Genomic DNA, 19,067 nt, shown 5'->3' with positions numbered 1-19,067 from the left:
GGCAGCTCTCCAGCCAAGGTCCTGCTGCTTACTGGCTGTGTGATCTTGGGCAAGCTCCTTAAATTCTCTGAGCTTATTTCCCCGTCTGGAAAATTGGGTCCACACTCTACCCAGATCTGTTGCAGGGTTTAAATGCAATCATGCTTAACCAAGTAATTCTATTTCATGAGTGTTATGTGCCAGGCCCTGGGTTGCATGCTCTTTATTGGTGCAACAGAGAGGGTCTGTGAGCACAGCTGGGCATGTTGGAATCCCTCAGTCCCTGGGGAATCAGGAGTCATGATGCCTGAGTGACATCAGTATGGCTGGGCCTCTGGGTGAGGGAGCCTCCCGGCCTGTGATTCTCTGGTGCCGCTGTCCTTGCTGCCTCCCACCCTGTCTGCCTGAATCCATCCCCCTCCCTCTTGCTCTCTGTTTCTATTTCTGTCTTTCTCTCCTCCTCCCCAGGCCTCAGGGGGCTCCTGGCTGGCATGAAGCCTTCCTCCTTCCTCCCCAGGATCCAGAAGGAGCTCTCACTGCAGGGACCCCCACAAGAGCTGGAGTGCCCCCTCCCCTCCACCAGCTCCTCTCCCCCCTGCCACACCCCTCAGCTTCACCTTAGAAACTCCCCTCCCCATACCACCCTCTGTGCCCCCCAGCAGTCTCCTTCTCCTCCTAGGGTCCCTCAGATTCCAAAGCCTCGAGCATCCAATAAGCTCTCCCTCCCCTACCCCCACCCCACCACGCTGCCTTGGGGGTACCCACACTCAGCTAAGGTCATTGGGGACATTCCCTAGCCTCCAGACACAGACCCTTGCGCAACATAGTTTAGTGGTAAGGAACGGCTATTGAGGTCCAACTGCCAGCTCCACCATCTTCTCACTGGGGGACCTTGGGCAAGTGACTTCACCTCTCTCTGAATCAGATTCCTGTCAGTAAAATGGGACCAAAGATATCTACCTCACACAGCTGTCGGATCTCAGTGAGAGCAGTTGTGTTTAGCACGATGCCTCCGTGTGGAATGAACATTCAATAACTTTCGCAGTAGAGTGACGTGATTTAGTGTCAGAAGCCAGACTGCCTGCCTTTAGATCCCAATTTTGTCAGCTTCTGGCTGTGTGACCTTGGGCAAATTACTTAGCTCTTCCAGGCCTTATTTTCCTCACCTGTAAAAATGATGTAACAGTCCCGATCTCTCACGGTTGTACGAGGATTAAATGACTTAAGACATGAAGAGTGCTTTGAACAGTGCTTGCACATATAAGCACTCAAGTGTTAGCTATTATCATTTTATTTTTATTATCCCCCACCTCTAAGTCTCAGAGGATTGGGGTCTGTCTGCCAGTCTCCCTGGCCCCAGTCAGCCACCCTTCCTGTAGTCTCACTTACAGTCATTCTGCTGCAATCCAGGTCACCCCCCCCCCCTCCAAGACACACACGGACACACACAGAGGTCACGCATAGCGGCCTCAGACACAGAAAAAAGTTTAATTCTGCTGCGGCGGAGGGTCCCGGCTCCGGTATGGGCGGGGGGATTTGGTTTTGGATTTTGTTCGTGTGGGGATTTATTTGGGGAACAAGGAAGAATCGGGGAAAGTCTGGTCCTTCCAGTGGGACCGGCCCGGGAGAATGAGTAGCTGGGCGAGGAAATCGGGAGCAACGGGAGACTGGACCAAATCCGGGAGAAGAGACCACGGGACAGAGAAAGGAGAGACAAGTTGAGAAGGACAGAGACATAGACAACAAGGGGCGGGATGGAGATAAACGAGGGGGGCAGAGAAGGGGGACCCCCCCCCCCAAGCCAGACCTGACGGGACCAGGGAGGTGAACGGGATGGGGTGGGGGGCTTTGGAGGCCGCCGCGGGACAGAATAGGATCTAGTCCAGCCAGATACAAGAAATGGGCCCCTCACCCTGCCCCGGGTCCCGGGCGGGGTGAGGGGACTCGTGTCTCAGTGCTGCAGTGTCGGGGGGTCCTGCCCCTCCCCGCGCTTCGCTGTGTAAGGCACCGACTCCAGCGAGGTCCGCGAGCGTGCGGGGAGAGGGGCAGGAGGGGGGCGGGGAGCGCGTGGGGGAGGGGAGCCCGGCGGCCTGCCCCCTACCCTCCCTGGGCACGAGGCCGCCCCGCCCCCTCCGGGGAAGAGAAGGGCTTGTCCCCCTCCAGTCCAACGTCTCGGCGCTGCCTCTCTCCCCCATGTCCTGCCCTGGGCGTCCCAGCGGCTGGGCGTCTGTCCAGGGGCACCGAGGCGTCCCGGCGCCCGCCCGCCTGCTCACACGGTACTCTCCAGCATCCACTCGGTGCTGGTAAAGGCCAGGCGCGCCCTGGCGGAGCCCAGCCCCAGGTCTCCGTCCTCCCCGGCCGCGCCCCCTCCAGCCCCGTCCAGGTGCGGCGTGGACCGGTGGCGCTTTGTCCGCCGGGCGCGGCGCGGGTAACTGTGGCTCTGGAAGAGCGCCCCGTAGTCCCCGTCGAACGAATAGCGCTGCTGCGGCCTCGGCCGGGCCTGGGCACCCCCAGGAACCAGAGCCAAAGTGGAGGGCGCCGAAACTGGCGGCCCCAGGGCTCCGGAACGGCTCCTCCGAGGACCCGTCGCGGCCCAAGGCTCCTCCCCGGTGGTTTCCTCGGACGGCAGCAGACACAGCGAGGTGGCCGAGCCACCCAGAGAGCGTCCAAGGGCCGCTTCCGGCTCCGCGGAAACGGCCTCGGCAGCCGTGGCCTTCGCCTCGACGGCCACCGCGGCCGCAGCCAGGGAAGTCACCTCGTGCAGCGCCTCGTAGCGGTCTTGAGCCGGCGGCGGCGGAGCCTGTGGCGCCCCTGCGCCGTTGGTCTGCGAGCACACGTGGCTGACGCGCGGGGGCGACCTGGAGGTGCCTTTAACGCGGCGGCCATCTCCATCACCGTAGACCTTGTAGCGGATCATGAGCAGGACGATGAAGACCAGGACCGAGGCGACGATGACGCCCCCGATGGCGATGATCATGGTGCCGCCCAGGAAATGGGCCCGGAGCGGGCGGCAGGGCGCCGGGTCCCCAGCCGTGGTGAACTGCACACAGCCCACCACGCGCGTGGCGGGCAGCGCAGTGGCCCCATCGTCGTAGACGGCCAGCACACACAGGTCGTAGGCGCGGCCTGCCGCCAAATCATTCACCAGGAAGGTCTGGCTGGTGGATGGAATCATCCTGCGGGAAGAGGCGGGATCAGGGCGGGGTCAGCCCCATCCTGGACCACGTCCCTTCTTTTGCAAGCCCCAGATGCGGTGGAGAGTGGACACCAAACCAAAAGCCCCTGCAAGTGTCTCACCCCCTACGGAGACAAACACAGCCTTTCAAGAACTCTCATCAAATATTCCCACCCTTTCAGTACCAGTGCTACAATCCACCCCAGTTGTACACACCTCCTGGCTGTGTCTCAGCACCTTCTGGGGCAGTAACTGCCATTCCAGTTCCCTCATCTACATTTTCAGGCTCCTGGAAGGGACCAGTACTAGAGGCCACCCTCCTGTCTTTACGCACTGCCCTCAAGGGACATGCCCCTAGGGGTGTCTCATCCCCAACTAGGACAACTGCCATTCAAGCTCCCTCATCTACATATTTCCATCTTTAGGGGGGCAGTGCTACAGGCCACTCCCCCTCATCTGCATGCTCCACCCTCAGGTGGTTGAGCTCTTAGGCCTCCTGGGACAAGGGATGCCCTTTTTGTTCCTCATTTCTACCCATTCCTAACCTTTAGGGGGAACCATGATGCAGACCACTCCCCCTCATCTTCGTTCCCCACCTTTGGGTAAACACATCCCCTTGCTGTGTCCATCCACTACCTCAACAATTTCCAAGCCACTCATCTACATATCCCCATCCATTAAGGGACCAATGCTATAAGTCACGCACCTCCAAGCTACACCCCCTCCACGGCCACGGGGTAATGTTCCCCTACTGTGCTCAGGACCATGTCCACCCTTTGCATGCCCTTCTCTTTGTCCAGATATTAGAGGCAACCCCAGCCCTCCTCCTGCACATGCCCCACCCTGCACAGGTACAAGTCACCAAGTCATGCTCCCAGGTGAGTTTCATCCACACTTGGGTCAAGCATTGCTAAGCAAGCCCTTCCATCGCTATAGGTCACACCCTCAAATGAGGAGCAGTGTAGAGAAGGGGTTAGGCTGACAAAGTCTGGAACCAGACTGCCTGGATCTGCCACTGGCTAGCTCTGTGACCTTAGGCAAATTTCATAACCTCTCTGCACCTCAGTCCCCCCATTGGGGATGATAAGAATTCCTACGTCATAGACATGGTATCTGGCACTCAGCAATAATATCATTATTAGCATTCACCCCATCCCCCCACTCCCATTGGCCAGTAACCCTTGCTGTGTCTCACACTCCACTGCTAGCTGCATCTCCCCACCCATCAGACCCACCCCTCTGTAGGACCAATACCACTAGGCCCCTCTTCTGATGGGCACGTCCCTTCCAGTTGGCCTCCACACATCCCAGTGGTCACACCCAGCCTCATCTACACCAGATGCACACAGCCACACTGACTTGCATGCCCAGCACTCTACCCCTCAAGCTTTCCTCTCCTGCAAAGATCCACTGCTCTTAGTGGGTCACCAGAGACAAGACCCACCCACTCCATCTCCTGGGAACCAGGCAGAGCAAACCCCGCCTCCTCCCAAAGACCACGCCCCCATCTCTCCAGGCCCCCTTACCTCTCAGAAGCTTCAGCTTCCCCTTCAGCAGGGCTACCTTCTGGTCCTGAACTTACCTTCAGTTACCCTACCTCTAGGGGTTCCCCCACCACCACGCATCACCCTCCGACTGAAGGACTTTAAGTCACGGTCCAATCCCCTTATAAAAGGCCCACCCACTTTGACCACTTCTGCCTGCCATTTCACAGATCACTACCATCCTACCCCAACTACCCCCGGGATGTCCCACCCCCCACCCCAAGTTTCCAGTCTTCTTTTCCCTCATCTTCCCTTCTCAGGTTCCCTTGGATTCCTCTTGCTCCTTCTCCCAAAATAACCAGTTGCTAGGGGCTCCCCCTTTTCAAGGACAGAAACTGGCTCCTTAAGAACACCGGAGCCCACATGTGTCTAATTGGCTGGAAGGCCCAGGCAAGCAGCCGAGCAGGCTTCTGGTTGGATGTCACCTCCACTCGTGGCAGCAGTAAGGAAGTTAACCCCTGCAGCACCACAATACAAGCATCTGCAATAAGGGATGGAGGACTGGAACTGTGGCCACAAGGGGAAGGGGGGAGTCCCAAGGTCTGTTGCCCAGCTGGGGATAAGGGCCACTAACATCCGCGTACACACAGGGTCTGGGGACCGTGAATGATCTCCCCACCCCCACCCCCACCCCTGTGTATGGTGGCCAGGGGTCAGAGAGAGAAGGAGAGAGAGAAACAGACAGGTGGAGAGTTATTTACAAAAATGTCATCCATCTCCCTCCATCCTTGCCTGGCAAACAGTAGGTGTTCAATAAATGTGTTCAATGTAAAAAGGGCAGGATTAGGAGATAGGAGGTAAGGATTGGAATCCTGGTTCTGCTACTTTCTATGTAACCTTTGGCCAAATGGCTTCACCACTTGGGCTTCAGTTGCCCTGTCTGTAAAATAGGGGTGAGGTAGGGGTGGGGGGTAACCTCACTGCTTCAGAGCAGAGTTGGGAGGATGGAATGAGGTAGCATCCTGGGAAGTACTCATAAAGGTTTGGGGTTTGTTCATTTGCTTGCCCTAAGGTTTGTAAGACCAGGCAGGTGTCGAATCGATCTCTCGACCCAGGGCCTAACACCAGAACAGGCCTGCAGCAGGCATTTACTCAGCGTTTGGCACCCTGGATCAAAGAGAGGGAAGATGAGGGAAATAGAGATGGGGGAAAGAGAAACACTTGTTCATTTGACCAACAATAGGAAAGCACCTACTGTGTGCCAGGCGTGTGCCCGAGAGAGCAGCAGGGAAGGTGGAGACGAAGGCCAAGAAACAGACCCCTCTGTGAAGGTCTGAGCACCTCCAGGAGCTGGAAGGTGGGAACCACCTCTGGCCTCTCTGGTACCCCCAAGTGAAGTCAAGCACAGGGCGAAGCCCTCAGCAGGCATGCTCCCATGTGCACGAGGGAGCCAGAGCAGGAAGTAGAGACGTCTATGCAGCCAACAACCCTTATTAAGTGCTTACTAGGTGCCAGCTCTGTGGCCAAGAGCAGAACTCAAAAATATACCAAGACGGTTTCAGTGGCTGAGAGATTTCAAATGGAGTCAAGAGGTCACTCTGGTGGACATTCTTATGCACTATATAGATAACACCTCTTAGGCTTTAATGTATTGGAATAGCTAGAAGTAAATACCTGAAACTACCAAACTCCAACCCAGCAGTCTGGACTCCTGAAGACAATTATATAATAATGTAGATTACAAGGGGTGACAGTGTGATTGTGAAGACCTTGTGGATCACACCCCCTTTATCTAGTGTATGGAGGAGTAGAAAAATGAGGATAAAAACTAAAGGACAAATGGGGGGGATGGGGGGATGATTTGGGTGTTCTTTTTTCACTTCTGAAAATGTTCAGAGATAGATTGTGGTGATGAACGCATAACTATGTTATCATACTGTGGACAGTGGGTTGTATACCATGGATGATTGTATGGTGTGTGAATGCATCTCAATAAAACTGAATTAAAAAAAAAAAAATACCGAGATGGAAAGACAGCAAGGCTGAAGCAGTGAGGGGTATGTCATCTGTGCTTCATCCTCCTGGGCTGTCAGTTCCCTGAGGTCAGGGACTGGGTCTCTTGGTCTTCCTGTGTCCCCAGTGCCCAGCACAGGGCCTGGCACAGAACAGGGGCTTGGTGACTAATAATGGCAGGAGGGAGAGATGGACAGAGACGGAGGCGAGAGGAAAAGACTAACAGTGATGACAAGAGAAAGCAACTGTTTAATGTCTGTCTACACCACCCAGGTCTGTCCACAGCAGGGCAATGGCTTCTAATCCATTGTGGAGGATAGAAATCACTTATGTTTCTATTTTTCTCATACTTTCCATTTTCTGTTTCTATCATGTACCCAATGCGTTGGTACAGTAGCACTGGCATATAATTTATAAATATAAATGAAACTGTAACTATAAATATACATGGATCTATATTTCCTGCTCCAAAATGTTTAACTAACAGGGTGCACAATCAAACACCTTTGGCAACCAGTGATGTAGACCATGTGCCCGTGAGAGCAGGATGGTAGTGCAGTGCTGTTCACTGCCTTAACTCCAGTGCCCACCTCTGGTCTGGCTCATGTAGGGGCTCAATGAAGATTTGCTGAATGAATGAGAAAAAGAAAAAGGAGAGACGGAAATAGAGAGAGAAGGGGATGGGGCAAATGAGGGTCCCAGGCAACTCTACAGGGCCACCTAGAACCCAGGCTGAGAGCAAGGAGGCTGGGGGGAGTGGGAGGGCGGGTGGAAGGCAGGGACCCCGGAGATTGGGGAGGAGGTCCTGGGACGGCACCACCCACCTGTAGACAAGGGAGTCATCGGCCGAGCTGTTGTACTGGACCTGGTACATGCGGATGCCCGGAATGGGCCTCTGAGCCGGCCAGCGGATGAGCACGGAGTTCGAGGTGAGCTCGGCGGCCACCAGCCGGCGCTCAGCCGCGGAATCGTTGGCACCGGGTCGGCCCGGCGTGGCGATGTCAGAGGAGCCGGGCTCGGTGAGAGGGGGCGGAGCGGCCGGTGGGGGCGCCATCAGCGGCAGAGGCACCACACACACCTCCACGGGCGCCGTGGCCTCCCCGGCGGCGTTGGAGGCGATGCAGGTGAAGGTGCCGCTGTCCCGCAAGGTGGTGATGGTGACATCCAGCGTCCCGTCCCCCCGGACCCGGGTCCGGCTTGAGTTCCCCAGCAGCCGCCCGTCGGGCGCCACCCAGTGCACCACCGGCTCGGGGTCGCCAACGGCCCGGCACCGCAGGCTCACGGCCTGGCCCTCGACCACCAAGGCCCGGCCTCCCGCCTGCCGCGTGATCAGCGGGGGTTCGCACAGGAACTCTTCCTCCGGGATGGACCAAAAGTAGCGGTCGGTGAGATGCTCGGGGGTGGCGCACGTCTCCAGGTCGTCCTCCCTGGTCAGCCGCCGCAGCCAGAGCAGCTCGCAGTTGCAGTGCAGGGGGTTGCCGCCGAAGCTGACGGTCAGCGGCGTGGGTGGCTTGGGCCCCGCGCCTTGGGACCTCAGGAAGAGCCCGTCGGGCGGGAGTTTATGGAGGCGGTTGGAGGTCATGTCAAGGCGAACCAGTTTGTGCAGCTGCACGAAGGTGCCTTCGGCGATGTGGTCGATGAGATTGTGGTCCAGCGTGAGGGTGTTGAGGTTTACCATCTGGCCCACCGCCTCCCATGGCAGGGCCTCCAGGTTGTTGTAGGACAGATCCAGGTCCTCCACGGTGGACAGGAAGGCGTCAAAGGCGGCCGACTCCACCCGGCGGATCTGGTTGTTGCCGAGGATCAGGTGGCGGAGGTTGCCCAGGCCGCGGAGCTGGTCGCCGCGCACCTCCGCCAGGCGGTTGCTGTCGAGGTGCAGGGCGCGAAGGGCGCGGAGGTCGGCGAAGGCGCCGCCCGCCACCTGGCCGATGGTGTTGCGGGAGAGGGTGAGATGCACCAGGCTGCTCATGTTGGCGAAGTCGCGGCGGCGGACGGCCGCGATGAAGTTGTCGGTGAGCCGCAGCTCCACCACGCGCCGGTCGATGGCGGGCGGCACGAAGAGCAGGCCGGTCTTGGCGCACAGCATGGTCAGTGTGGGCGCCACGTTCTGGCAGATGCAGCGGCCGGGACAGGGCTGGCCACGAGAGGCCCCGGCCCAGAGCAGCAGCAGGAAGGGCAGGGCAGCAGGCGGCGGTGAGGGCAGCGCCGGGGAGAAGGGGCCTGGGGCCATGGTGCCGGGGGCAGGCGGGACAAGTGGGAGAGGAGACCTGCAAGGGAAGGAGACCACCCTAGGCTGTCCTGCTCGGGGTCTGACCTGGATCCCTCCTCCCGAGGGCTGGGTCACACAGGACTGATAACCAGCCAGCATGCACTAGTTAACAGATTAAAATATTTCCATGCCCGTTGGTAAACTGCCTCCCTCCCACCTCTGCCCTCCCCCAGGAACCCCCAGACCTCCCATGCTCTCCCAACTGGAGGGGTGACACCTGGCCCAGGCTGGGTTTTCTAGTACCCACTAAATATTTTTAATCACTGCTGACTAGGGTTTGAGGCTGTGGATTTCAAAGCCATACTCCTGGGTTCGAATCCCAGCTCTGACACTTACTAGCTATGTGACCTCGGGTAAGTGTCTGAACCTCTCTGAATCTTGGTTTCCTCATCTGTAAAATGGAGATAGAAACAGTGAGTGCATGCATGGACACCACGGAGCACAGGGCCTGGAACACAGTAAGCAATCATTAAATGTTAGGAGTTCCCCCCTTTGGCAGTGGCAGAGAGTTTGAAGGTGGGGGTGGGGGTCTATGGAAAACACATCAGTGTCTCCCTGCTCAGACTTGGAAGCCCTTCTCTGCACCTGGTTCTATCCTGGTCTCTACCGGGCTCCCAAGCAGGGGGCAGACTCTTGCCCTCACACCAGCAGGCACACACAGGCCCCACATGCTCAGACACGACCACACGTGCCTACACACGCGCACACACACTCCCACTATGCCTCTGCTCCAGGCAAAACCTTCCGGCGGGGATTCCCCCTGCGGCGGCTGCAGCCCACGGTGTGTCAGCTCCCATCACAACATGGGGTGGGCGGGGGGGTGAAGAGGGAAGGATGGGAAGGGGGCGTCCCTGGAACTGTTTTCACACCACCCCACCCTGTACCCTGCCTGTCGGCCCACCTTCCGGAAAGCTGCAGTTCAGGGCTGTGGCCTGGTGGGCCCCTGATCCTTCTGCCCCTGGGGAGGGGGACCGTGGACATAGAGAGGGGGAGACCAAGAGAGTGGCAGGAGGAAATGAAGAGGGTGGGGAGAGACAAGGCAGAGGGAGGGAGAGCTGGACTGGCAGAAAGAGGCAGGGACAGAGAGACAGATTCAGAGGGAGAAGCAGAGAAACAAGAAGAGAGAGTCTAAAAGAAAGGCAAATACAGGGACGAGACTGAAGCAGAGAGAGAAAAACTGAGAGTGCAGAAAGAAACGGCAACATAAGAAGAGAGACTGAGATATAGAGTTGCAGAGAGAGATGAAGAGAAAGATAGTGTTCCCCAGAGGGAGATAAAAAGAGACAGAGACACAGATTGAGGGACGGAGCAGGGTCAGGACAGCTCACCACCCCACCACCCCCTAACTTGTCTTCCACTCCCTCTAGGACACTATTCTGCATCAGACAGAAAACCCTGGGCTGGAAGGCCAGATTCCTGAGTTAGGAGCCCCAGCTCTGCACCTGCTAGGCTGTGCAGTCTCTAGGGCTCAGAACCCCTATCTAGGAAATGGGGGGTGGGGGTGGGGTACAGAGCCTCGCCGCCCACATCTGGGGTGGGACTCATGTTGGAGGAATAACAGCAGTGAAAATAGCTAACATTTATTGGGAGGCAGGGTAGCATCACAGGACAGAATCTGGACTGCTTGTATTCACACCCCAATTCACTGCTGTGTGACCTTAGGCAAGTGACTTCCCCTCTCTGTGCCTCAATATGCTCATCTGTAAAACACTGATGATAGCATCTACCTCATAGGGTTGTTGAGAGGATGAAATGAGTTAAGATGTTGTAACATACTTAGAATAGTTCCTGACAGAGGAAACACTACATATATGTTAGCTGCCATGATGACGATGGTGATGATGATGATGATGGTGATGATGATGATGATGATGATGATGGTGATGATTTATTTTGTCTGGCTCTCTCTTAGCCACTGCAGGTGAGACTATCAGGAGATCTTCCCACATACATGTGCATACACACACACACACGCATACACACAATGTTAAACTATGTCCATTCGACTCTCCCATGCAGGTGTCATTTCATGTCATGAAATTCTCTTGTACCCTTTACTGATATCATGAGGAAAACTCCCTTTCCAGACTTCCTTGCCTGTCCTGAGAGGGGACACCTCCTGCCCTGAGGCTCCCACCTGCTCCCCAGAGCCCCTGGTCAGCCATGCCAAGCATGATGCTCCTGGCCTTGTTACTACCCCCCAGCCTGAGGGGCACCTGGCCCCTGGGGACATGCCACACCCTGCACTTAAATCCCCACTAGGCCAGTGCTCCAGGCCTCCAGCCACTGAGAACAAGCCCAGTAACCCTATACCTCTCTCCCCAGCCTGAGAGCCCCACTCACCTCTCTTCAGGGAGTCAGGGCCTGGGCCAGTACCTGCAAAGGAACAAAATGACCCTGTTAACACCCTTCTAGCTCCTCTTGGGGCAGCAGGTTCTGCCTCAGAGGCCATGTTGGACAAGGAAGTCCCTGGTGTGATCACTCCCTCAGCCTTCTAGCTGCAGGCTCTGTACAGTCTGATGGTGACCCAGGGAGTTGTGTCTGGAGACCTCAGGCCTGGTCACCCTCCAAAACAGAGTAGTCCAGGACTTTACCCTTTGTCCTCTGAGGTCCAAGGAGGCCAGGGTTACCAGCCCCACCTCCCTTAAGACCTGGGAGTGTGGGACTCCAGGCCCCTCCCCCCTCAGACCCCTCCTCCTTCAGATCCAGGATTCTAGGCTCCTAGCCACATCCTTCCTCACACCCAGGAGTCTGGAGCCAGGTCCCTTGTTCCTCCTCTTTTAGAACCCAGAAGTTCAGGTCCCCCAGCCCTTCAATTTAAAAGACCTGAGTAGTACAGGTAGCTGAGGAAGGGCCAGAGGGCCCCATCACACCATTGCCCGCCCCAACACATGTGTACATGCCAAACCCACATGTCTGCAACCCACGTCTCCACATCTGGATTTCTGTGGACACATCAGCAGGGAATGTGCTCCCCACCCTCCCTGGGCCCTCCAGGGTGTGGACACCCTTGTCTCACAGTCCCCAGGCTAGACCCCAGCACCCATACCAAGGGCCATGCCACTTGGGCTCCAATCTCACTGGGCCCAGAAGCAGGGGCAGCCTTGTGCCAGGGACATAAGCTCGGGTGTGCACCTCGTTCTGCATATATATGTTTGAACAGACACAGCCCCACTCCCCAGAGACGAACTCTGAAGTACAAACGGACTCGCAACACAGGCAGACATATATCTTCAGGGTTAACACACCTGCACGTGACCACACAGTACAACACTTTCCGTTGCACATTCACACAACAAAGAAACTTGCATGCCCTCTTGCAGACAACCAGGTACATGCACCTATAACAGATACATTCTTGTACACTCACCAACACACAGGAGCACATACATAACAGATACACACTTGAACAACCAAAGATACACTGGTGCACACTCTTAAATATCCCAACACACTCATACAACTTCACTTATCCCCACGATGACCCTTCACAAAGCTGATACATTCCTACACCAACAGATGCACCTCTTCACACTGGCTGGTACACACCTCACACACATACATAGAACAGGAATACACAGACACTCACAAGGCTCGACCAAACCCACAGGCACAAAAAGACCCACCTTTGCACAGACTCTTCAAGATGTTCACTCATAACACACACTCACACAACAGCCCAGACCCCTGTCAGGTGGGATTTACACACTTACAAATGCACACAAAATCCTGACCCACAGTACCAGAGTCCACAGGCACTGACACACGGACAGGGACCACATTAAGACACCCCTGCCCCACCTACCTCCCAGTCCAAAGAAATCCTAGCACCCTTCCCAGCACTTCTCACCCACCCACTGGCAAAACCAGGGCACAAGCCAGGGTCAGAGGTCAGAGTTCAGCAGGTCAAATGTCAAAGGGTTGGGGGGCTGACTACCGGAGCATCATTCCAAGGCCATCCTTCCCCCACCAGTACCCCAAGGGTCCCCCAGCATGGCCATCTGGATGCAGGCAACTCTGGCCCTATCTGTGGAGATCTGGCTGGTGGGGGGATAGGGGTGAGGTGGGTGGGGAAGGGCCGGTCCGCCCCCCCCCCCCCAGGGCCCATCTGTCCATCCCTCAGCCTCTCATCCCTCCATCTGTCCACCTCTCAGCCGCCCATCTCCTTCCCCTCCCCCAGCCCCGGGGAAGGGGAAGACATGGCCGTCTCCCCCAAGGACCGCTGAGGACCCCCCACCCCCAGCGACATGGACCGAGGGAGCGGCGAACTCCCCTCCCCCAAACCTACACAGAGGCCTGGACCCACAACGCGCCGAGCCCCAGCCCCCGGCCCGGAACCTGACGTGGACGCACAGACACACACCCTCGGAGACATACAACCCGCAGACATACACACACACACACACACACACAAATGGACATCCGAGCGGGCACACCCGGCTACACGGACCCTCGGATGGACATCCAGCCCGGGCACAAACACCCAACGCAGCTAGCCGTGCGCGCACACTCGCTGGGGGTGGGGGAGACCCACACCTGGGCACCCAACCCACGCACACACACCTGCACACAGTCCCTCCGATGGGCGCGCGACAGCCCCCAAGACACGCAGCCGGAGGGGCAGCCACTCGGGTGGACACACGCGCACGGCCGGTCACACAGCCCCGGCCTGACAGCCAGCACACACCCGGATGGCCACACGAGCAGGGCGCCGCACACGCCGGCGCCGGGCACACACAGGGCCGCGCGAGCGCACGCCGGGCCCGCCGCAGCGCCGCGGACACACACTCACACGCTGGCACGCTCACACCCGCGCTCACACCGGCGCCCCCGCCCGCCGCCTCCCGAGCCGCTGCGGGCCGCGCTCACCCAGGCCGGGGGGGCCCCGGGCCCGGCCCCGCCGCCGCTGCCTCGCTCCGCGCCATGGTAGGGGGAGGGCCGGGGGAGGGGGCGCGGTGCCGCGGGGCCGCCTCCCTCCCGCCCTCCCGCCCTCCCTCCCGAGCCGCCGCCGAGCTCCGCCCTCCGCGCCGCCCGCCGCCCCAGCCCCGCCGCCGCCACCGCCGCAAGGGGGGAGGGGGCGCCGACCGGAGCGGGAGGGCGGGGCGGCCGCAGACACCAGCCCCCGGTCCGGAACCCGCCGCAAACCCCCTTCCACTGCGGAGCCGCCGCCGGCCCGCCGCCGCCCCACCCCCAGGCCCGTCGGCCTCCCCAAAGCACCCCCAGACCATGCCCCGCCTGGCCTGGGAGCCCTAGATCTCCCAGAGGACACCCCGGACCATGTCTCAATACCCAGGAGACCTCAGACCACACCTTATCTCCTCTGGGGACCCAGAGCATGTTCTAGAGAACCCAGGACCACAAAACATGTCCTACTCTCCTTGGTGACCCCAGGCTATATCTCACACCTCCATCAGGGACCCTAGACCGTGACCCAACATCCAGAGGGGCTGCAGACCATATCCCAGCATCCAAGGGCATCCAGACTACCCCACTAGGGACCCGAAACCACACCTCAACATTCAGGGGTCCCCAGACCACGCCCTTATCCCCTCAGGGACTCCAGACCATACCCCAGCATCCAGGAGGAAGCAGGCCATAAGTCAATCGCACGGATTTTGGGGGCCCAGACCATTCTCTCCAGCCATCCAGGACCACAAACTATACCCATTCCTTCTTGGGGATCCCCAGCCATGTCCTTCCACCCTTCTACCCTTAAAGACCCCAAACCATTCCTTGACCCCCAACTAGGGACTCCACACCATGTCCAACTTCTAGGGGACTCCAAAATGTCTCTTTTCCCCATGGGAGACCCCAAACTTCCCCCATTTCCCCCATTCGACCATAGATCACCCTCCAACCCCCTTGAGAACCTTAGACCTTTCTTCCCCTACTCTCTAAGGCACCCGTTGTTTTCCAGCCCCCTGATTTGCCCCAGATTCTTTCCCATCCTCCCCACCAGTCCTACCCTCTTGAGAGCCCTGACTCCTCCCTGTTCCCATTCTCTCTCAGGGGCCATGCAAACCCTTCTCCCATCCCTGGGACTTCCATGGAGCCCAGAATTCCTTGTTCCTTCTTTGCTTAGACCCCTTTCCCAACCCTTCCTCATAGTGAGCTCCCCAGTTCCCTCCCCCAAGCCTCACTGAGTGTCTCAGGCCAATCTCTACCTCTTTCTGAGATCCTCATGGGGCCCAACACAGCCAGGCCTCCCCTCAGAATTTGTCTTATGGCAGTCACCCAGATCTTTGGAGTCCTCAGTGGTCCCCCATCTTCGAATCTTCTGCATCGAGGTCCTCCCCAAAACCCTTTCCCTAGATTTCCCAGCCACCTCATCACATGAAGGCTGTCCTGTCCCCAGACCAGGCTTACCTTTGCAGACCCTCCCTTTAGCGCAGACCCCACTCACAACCATTAGGTGCCCCTGGATACATTCACAATCCCCCCAGGCTCTACACACCCCCACTGTCACCACCACGACCCAGCACCATCCCCACCTCCCACCATGGTGCTCTCTGCTGGGGCTTGGCCATCTGGGGCTGGGAGGAGGGGGGCAGGGAAAGGAATACAACACATATTTAGCAATACTATGTGCCAGAAGTGGTTCTAAGGGCTTCACACTATTACTTCATTCAATCTTCACAATAGCCAGACAAGGAAGTCCCATTATCCCCATTTTACTGGTGAGGAAAATTGAGGAACAGAGAGGTTAAGTCACCTGCACAAGGTCACACAGATAGTAAATGGCAGAACCAGGTGGAGGGGAAGGAGAGAGAGGGCTAGGGCAGGCCTGGGCTGGACAGGAAGGGTAAGGGCGAGAAGAGATAATAGTAGGAGAGACAAGGATACCCAAAGATGGAGAGACAGCTGTAGGGCCACTGAGCCCTGGCCCCTGCTAACCTCTTGATCTCACCCTCAGACAGGCTCCTTGGCTCTGGTCTTACAGCCTCGCTGTAATTTTCTGTTCCTCCAGTGCACTCAATGCACTTCGGCCCCTGGGCCTTTGAACACTTTCATCTTCCACAACTGGTTCCTTCTTTTCATTTAGATCTCAACTCAAATGTCATCTCCTCAGTGCAGCCTTCCCTTTCTGTCCCCAATTTACCCCCAGCCCCCACAAAGAAGTGTCTTGATGGTCTTGATGTCTGCAAATTACTTGGAAATACATTACAAAAAAAAAAAAAGATGATGGATGCTTGGCTGTGTGTTTGAAAATTTTTATAACAAATGTTGAAATAACTAAAAACAAACAAACAACAAAAAAACAGGACTCTTCTATAGACTAAAGAGATTAAAAAAAACAACCCCAACTTGTCTTACTATTTCCAGCTATCACATCACTTTGTTTTTATTTCCCCCCAAACACCTACATCCTCTGAAATGATCTTATTTCTTTGTTTACCTATTCATTGTTTACGTGAGTGTTTGTTTATTGCTATTTCGAGTCATTGAAGCGTAAGCCTCTTGAAGGGAGTGGCACGGGTACCAATTTTCTGCAGCGCCGGGAACAGCTACTGGCACGCAGTAGGCACTCGTTAACCATGCCTCTTGGGAGAGAGCTGCGGATCTGGGCCCACTATAAGCCTCATTTTAGGGCCCACACTTAGGAATAAACATGACCTCCCAGCCCAGGGTCATTGAAAGGGAAGGGGTGGATCCCATCGGCCGGGGAGTAGGCCTGAAAAATAAGAAAGCCAAAGGTGACAGATAATGTGCTTATTTTCCTGGACCCCTACCTTCCCGTCTCAGACTTTCTAACACCAACTGGAGACCAATCCCATGAGTCTACAATTTAGGCTCCGCCCCCAAGGCTGGGCCCCACCCTCCGCCTCCTAGGCCCCGCCCCAAAGGGAAAATCCCAGCCCTATCTGGCCTAAGCAACGCCCCTCAAGACTAAGTCCCACCCCTCAGCCAGAGCCCCATCCTTCCACCACGTAAGACACCACCCCAAACTACGTAATATTCAGCCTTGTTCAGCCTAGACCCCGCCCTCAAGCCCAGGCCCCACCCCTTCACCTCAGGCTCCACCCTGAAAGCTTTCTAGCCTGCGGCAGCCCAGGCCAGACCCCTCGAGCCAAGGCTGAGTTCTCCACTCTCAGCTGGATCTGAAATCCAGTTTCTGCCTCGCCAACATGAGCTTTGCACACATTTAAGGATTAGGAGGGAGAAGTGTTCCAGGGAAAGACTGGGGCTTGAAGTCAAGAATTAGGGAGCATGGATGTGTGGGAGCTTAGAGGGAATGTTGGCAGGAAGAAAGGAGTGGTCCCGGGTTTGTACCGCCCCTCTGAGGATCCGCCCAAAGCCCAAAGCACACCCCATTGGACGCACTCTTCATTCGATAGAGTGTTCTGATTGGTCCTTCCACAATCCCTCTTAGCGTACCCACTATGCATTGGAGTATTCCTCTGAATCACCCTCTCCGATTGGTTCCTGCTTTCCAAACTCCTTCCTCCTGAGTGGGCAAGTCCTTGTACATACCTCTTTCTGATTGGATTGTTTGCAATTATAAGCCTGGATGCAACAGTTCTGCTTTGGGAGGGGAGGGGGGCAGAGAGGAAGAGACCTTTGACCCTTCTTTCTAAGACATGGTTTGGCCATTGGCCGGAAGGTATCCCTAGGTCCAAGTTTTAACTGTACACACTACTAGCCTTGTGGCCTCTGGCAAACATATTTGGCTCCTGTGCCTCATTTTCCTCATCTTTAAAATAGGTATAATAATGGTACTTGCTTCCTGGGGTAGTACAAAGATTAAACGAGTTTAATACCTGTGAAGTGCTTATAGTAGTACCTGGCACACAGGAAACTCTCAATAGGAGGATTAGCTATTATTATTCATATGATTATGTAAGTACATGACCTTGAACAAGTCCCTTTGCTTCTCTGACATCTGCAGGCCGGAAGTCCTTGACCTATTAATTGAATGACCCCTCCTATCCTCAGTCTTCCTCTTCTGTCTCCAGCCATCCAGGACTGGGGCTGTGATCAGAGGGACAGTCCAGTCAGAAAGATGGGGGGGAGTAGGGGTGCAGCTAGAGTGAGCCTCAGAGAGAGGCATTCAACCCCACAGGAAACTGGGTGCAGGAGGCATTTCTCTACAGCTCATACAGAAGGCTTGTCCTGACCCGGGACAAGGGAGCAAGGAGACAGGTAGGGCAGGGCAGCGGTGAGGAGATCCTGTAATTATGGCTGAGAAGGGGTGGCGGGTGGGATCTGGCTTATGGGCCCTCCCAGTGCTGGGGGGAGGGATAGCCCAGGCCCAAGGTCACTGTGTCATTGTTACCATGGCAACTGCCACCTCTCTACAGGGAACCTGGAAAGGGGGCAGGGGAGGGCTTTTTGGGGATCTCCCAGGACACTGGAGAGAGGAATAGTCAGAGACATGGAGGAGAAGCAGAGAGAGACACAGAAAGTGTGATTCATCTATGGGAAGACCTGGCCACCTGGTAATTCTCAGAGCCTGGTACACTGTGGGTGCCCAATAAATGTCCCTCAGAGACACAGAGTCTCTGAAAGTGTGAGAGTCAAATTCCTAGAGATGCCAGGAGGAAGGAAAGAGGAATCTCCAGAAGGGAGTGGGGTGGGGTGTCCCTTCCCTACCCTCCCTCCCTCCTCAACTGCACAGCCCACCAGAGGTCCACTGAGGGTCCCAGATCCTCTTCAACTTCCCCAGCCCTGGGCCCTCAGGCCTACTCAACTACCCAAACCACCCACCCCCAGCAACTCCTGAGCCCCTGAAGCAATTATGTCTGATCCTTCAACAACTCTTCAGCCTTTAAATTCTTCTGCCTGGGGGCTTAGCTGAGAAATGTAGCATTCCTTGCCAGCTAATGCCAGCTGGCCCCCTCAGAGGAGGGGAAGAGAAAGGAGAGGAAGCAAAACAGGCACTCTGCCTCCTTTATTTTCAGGAGACAGGTGTCCTTGTTTCCCTTGGGAATGACCCCTCCATGGATTCAGAGGATATAACCCTAATTCCTTCAGGAGACCCAGGCCACCCCACTCTCCCAGGAAACCCTCCATGCCTCCCACCCTTCCTCCCGGAGATGCAGGTATCCTCCAGGGACCCAGCTCCAGGTTCCACTTGGTCTGCCTGCCCTCTGCTGGCCCAAGAGTGGTACAGCAGGGACTGCCGGCTAGACTCGCAGTGAATGGGAGA

General features: G+C 56.6%; 1 protein-coding gene across 3 annotated transcripts; it reads right to left on the bottom strand.

The window, feature by feature from the left end:
* Positions 1-730: 730 nt before the first annotated feature.
* Positions 731-18,933, bottom strand: LRFN1 (leucine rich repeat and fibronectin type III domain containing 1). Of its 3 annotated transcripts, none has more exons than XM_037819760.1 (5): positions 17,772-18,933; positions 11,264-11,296; positions 9,257-9,311; positions 7,476-8,918; positions 731-3,155 (listed from the first exon to the last, which is right to left on the bottom strand). In XM_037819760.1, exons 4-5 carry the CDS (start codon positions 8,879-8,881, stop codon positions 2,249-2,251), a joined length of 2,313 nt encoding a protein of 770 aa, XP_037675688.1. In that variant the 5' UTR covers positions 8,882-8,918; positions 9,257-9,311; positions 11,264-11,296; positions 17,772-18,933; the 3' UTR covers positions 731-2,248. The 3 variants fall into 3 exon arrangements, with proteins under 3 accessions (XP_037675688.1, XP_037675686.1, XP_037675685.1); XM_037819758.1 differs by lacking the exon at positions 17,772-18,933 and adding an exon at positions 13,790-14,001; XM_037819757.1 differs by lacking the exon at positions 17,772-18,933 and adding an exon at positions 13,790-14,001 and having other exon boundaries at positions 7,476-9,311.
* Positions 18,934-19,067: the final 134 nt, after the last annotated feature.

This window comes from Choloepus didactylus, chromosome 27 (assembly GCF_015220235.1).
Source record: "Choloepus didactylus isolate mChoDid1 chromosome 27, mChoDid1.pri, whole genome shotgun sequence".
In the NCBI taxonomy this organism is placed as follows: domain Eukaryota; kingdom Metazoa; phylum Chordata; class Mammalia; order Pilosa; family Megalonychidae; genus Choloepus; species Choloepus didactylus.
This window is presented reverse-complemented; position numbering and strand designations above follow the sequence as displayed.

What these genes read in the sequence shown, in the direction of transcription:
- LRFN1 (XM_037819757.1), bottom strand. Translation starts at nt 9,019, where the DNA reads ATGCTGGCTGGTTATCAGTCCTGTGTGACCCAGCCCTCGGGAGGAGGG. An exon ending in GATGACTCCCTTGTCTACAG is followed by an intron (nt 3,156 to 7,475) that starts GTGGGTGGTGCC and finishes CTCTTCCCGCAG; the next exon opens with GATGATTCCATCCACCAGCC.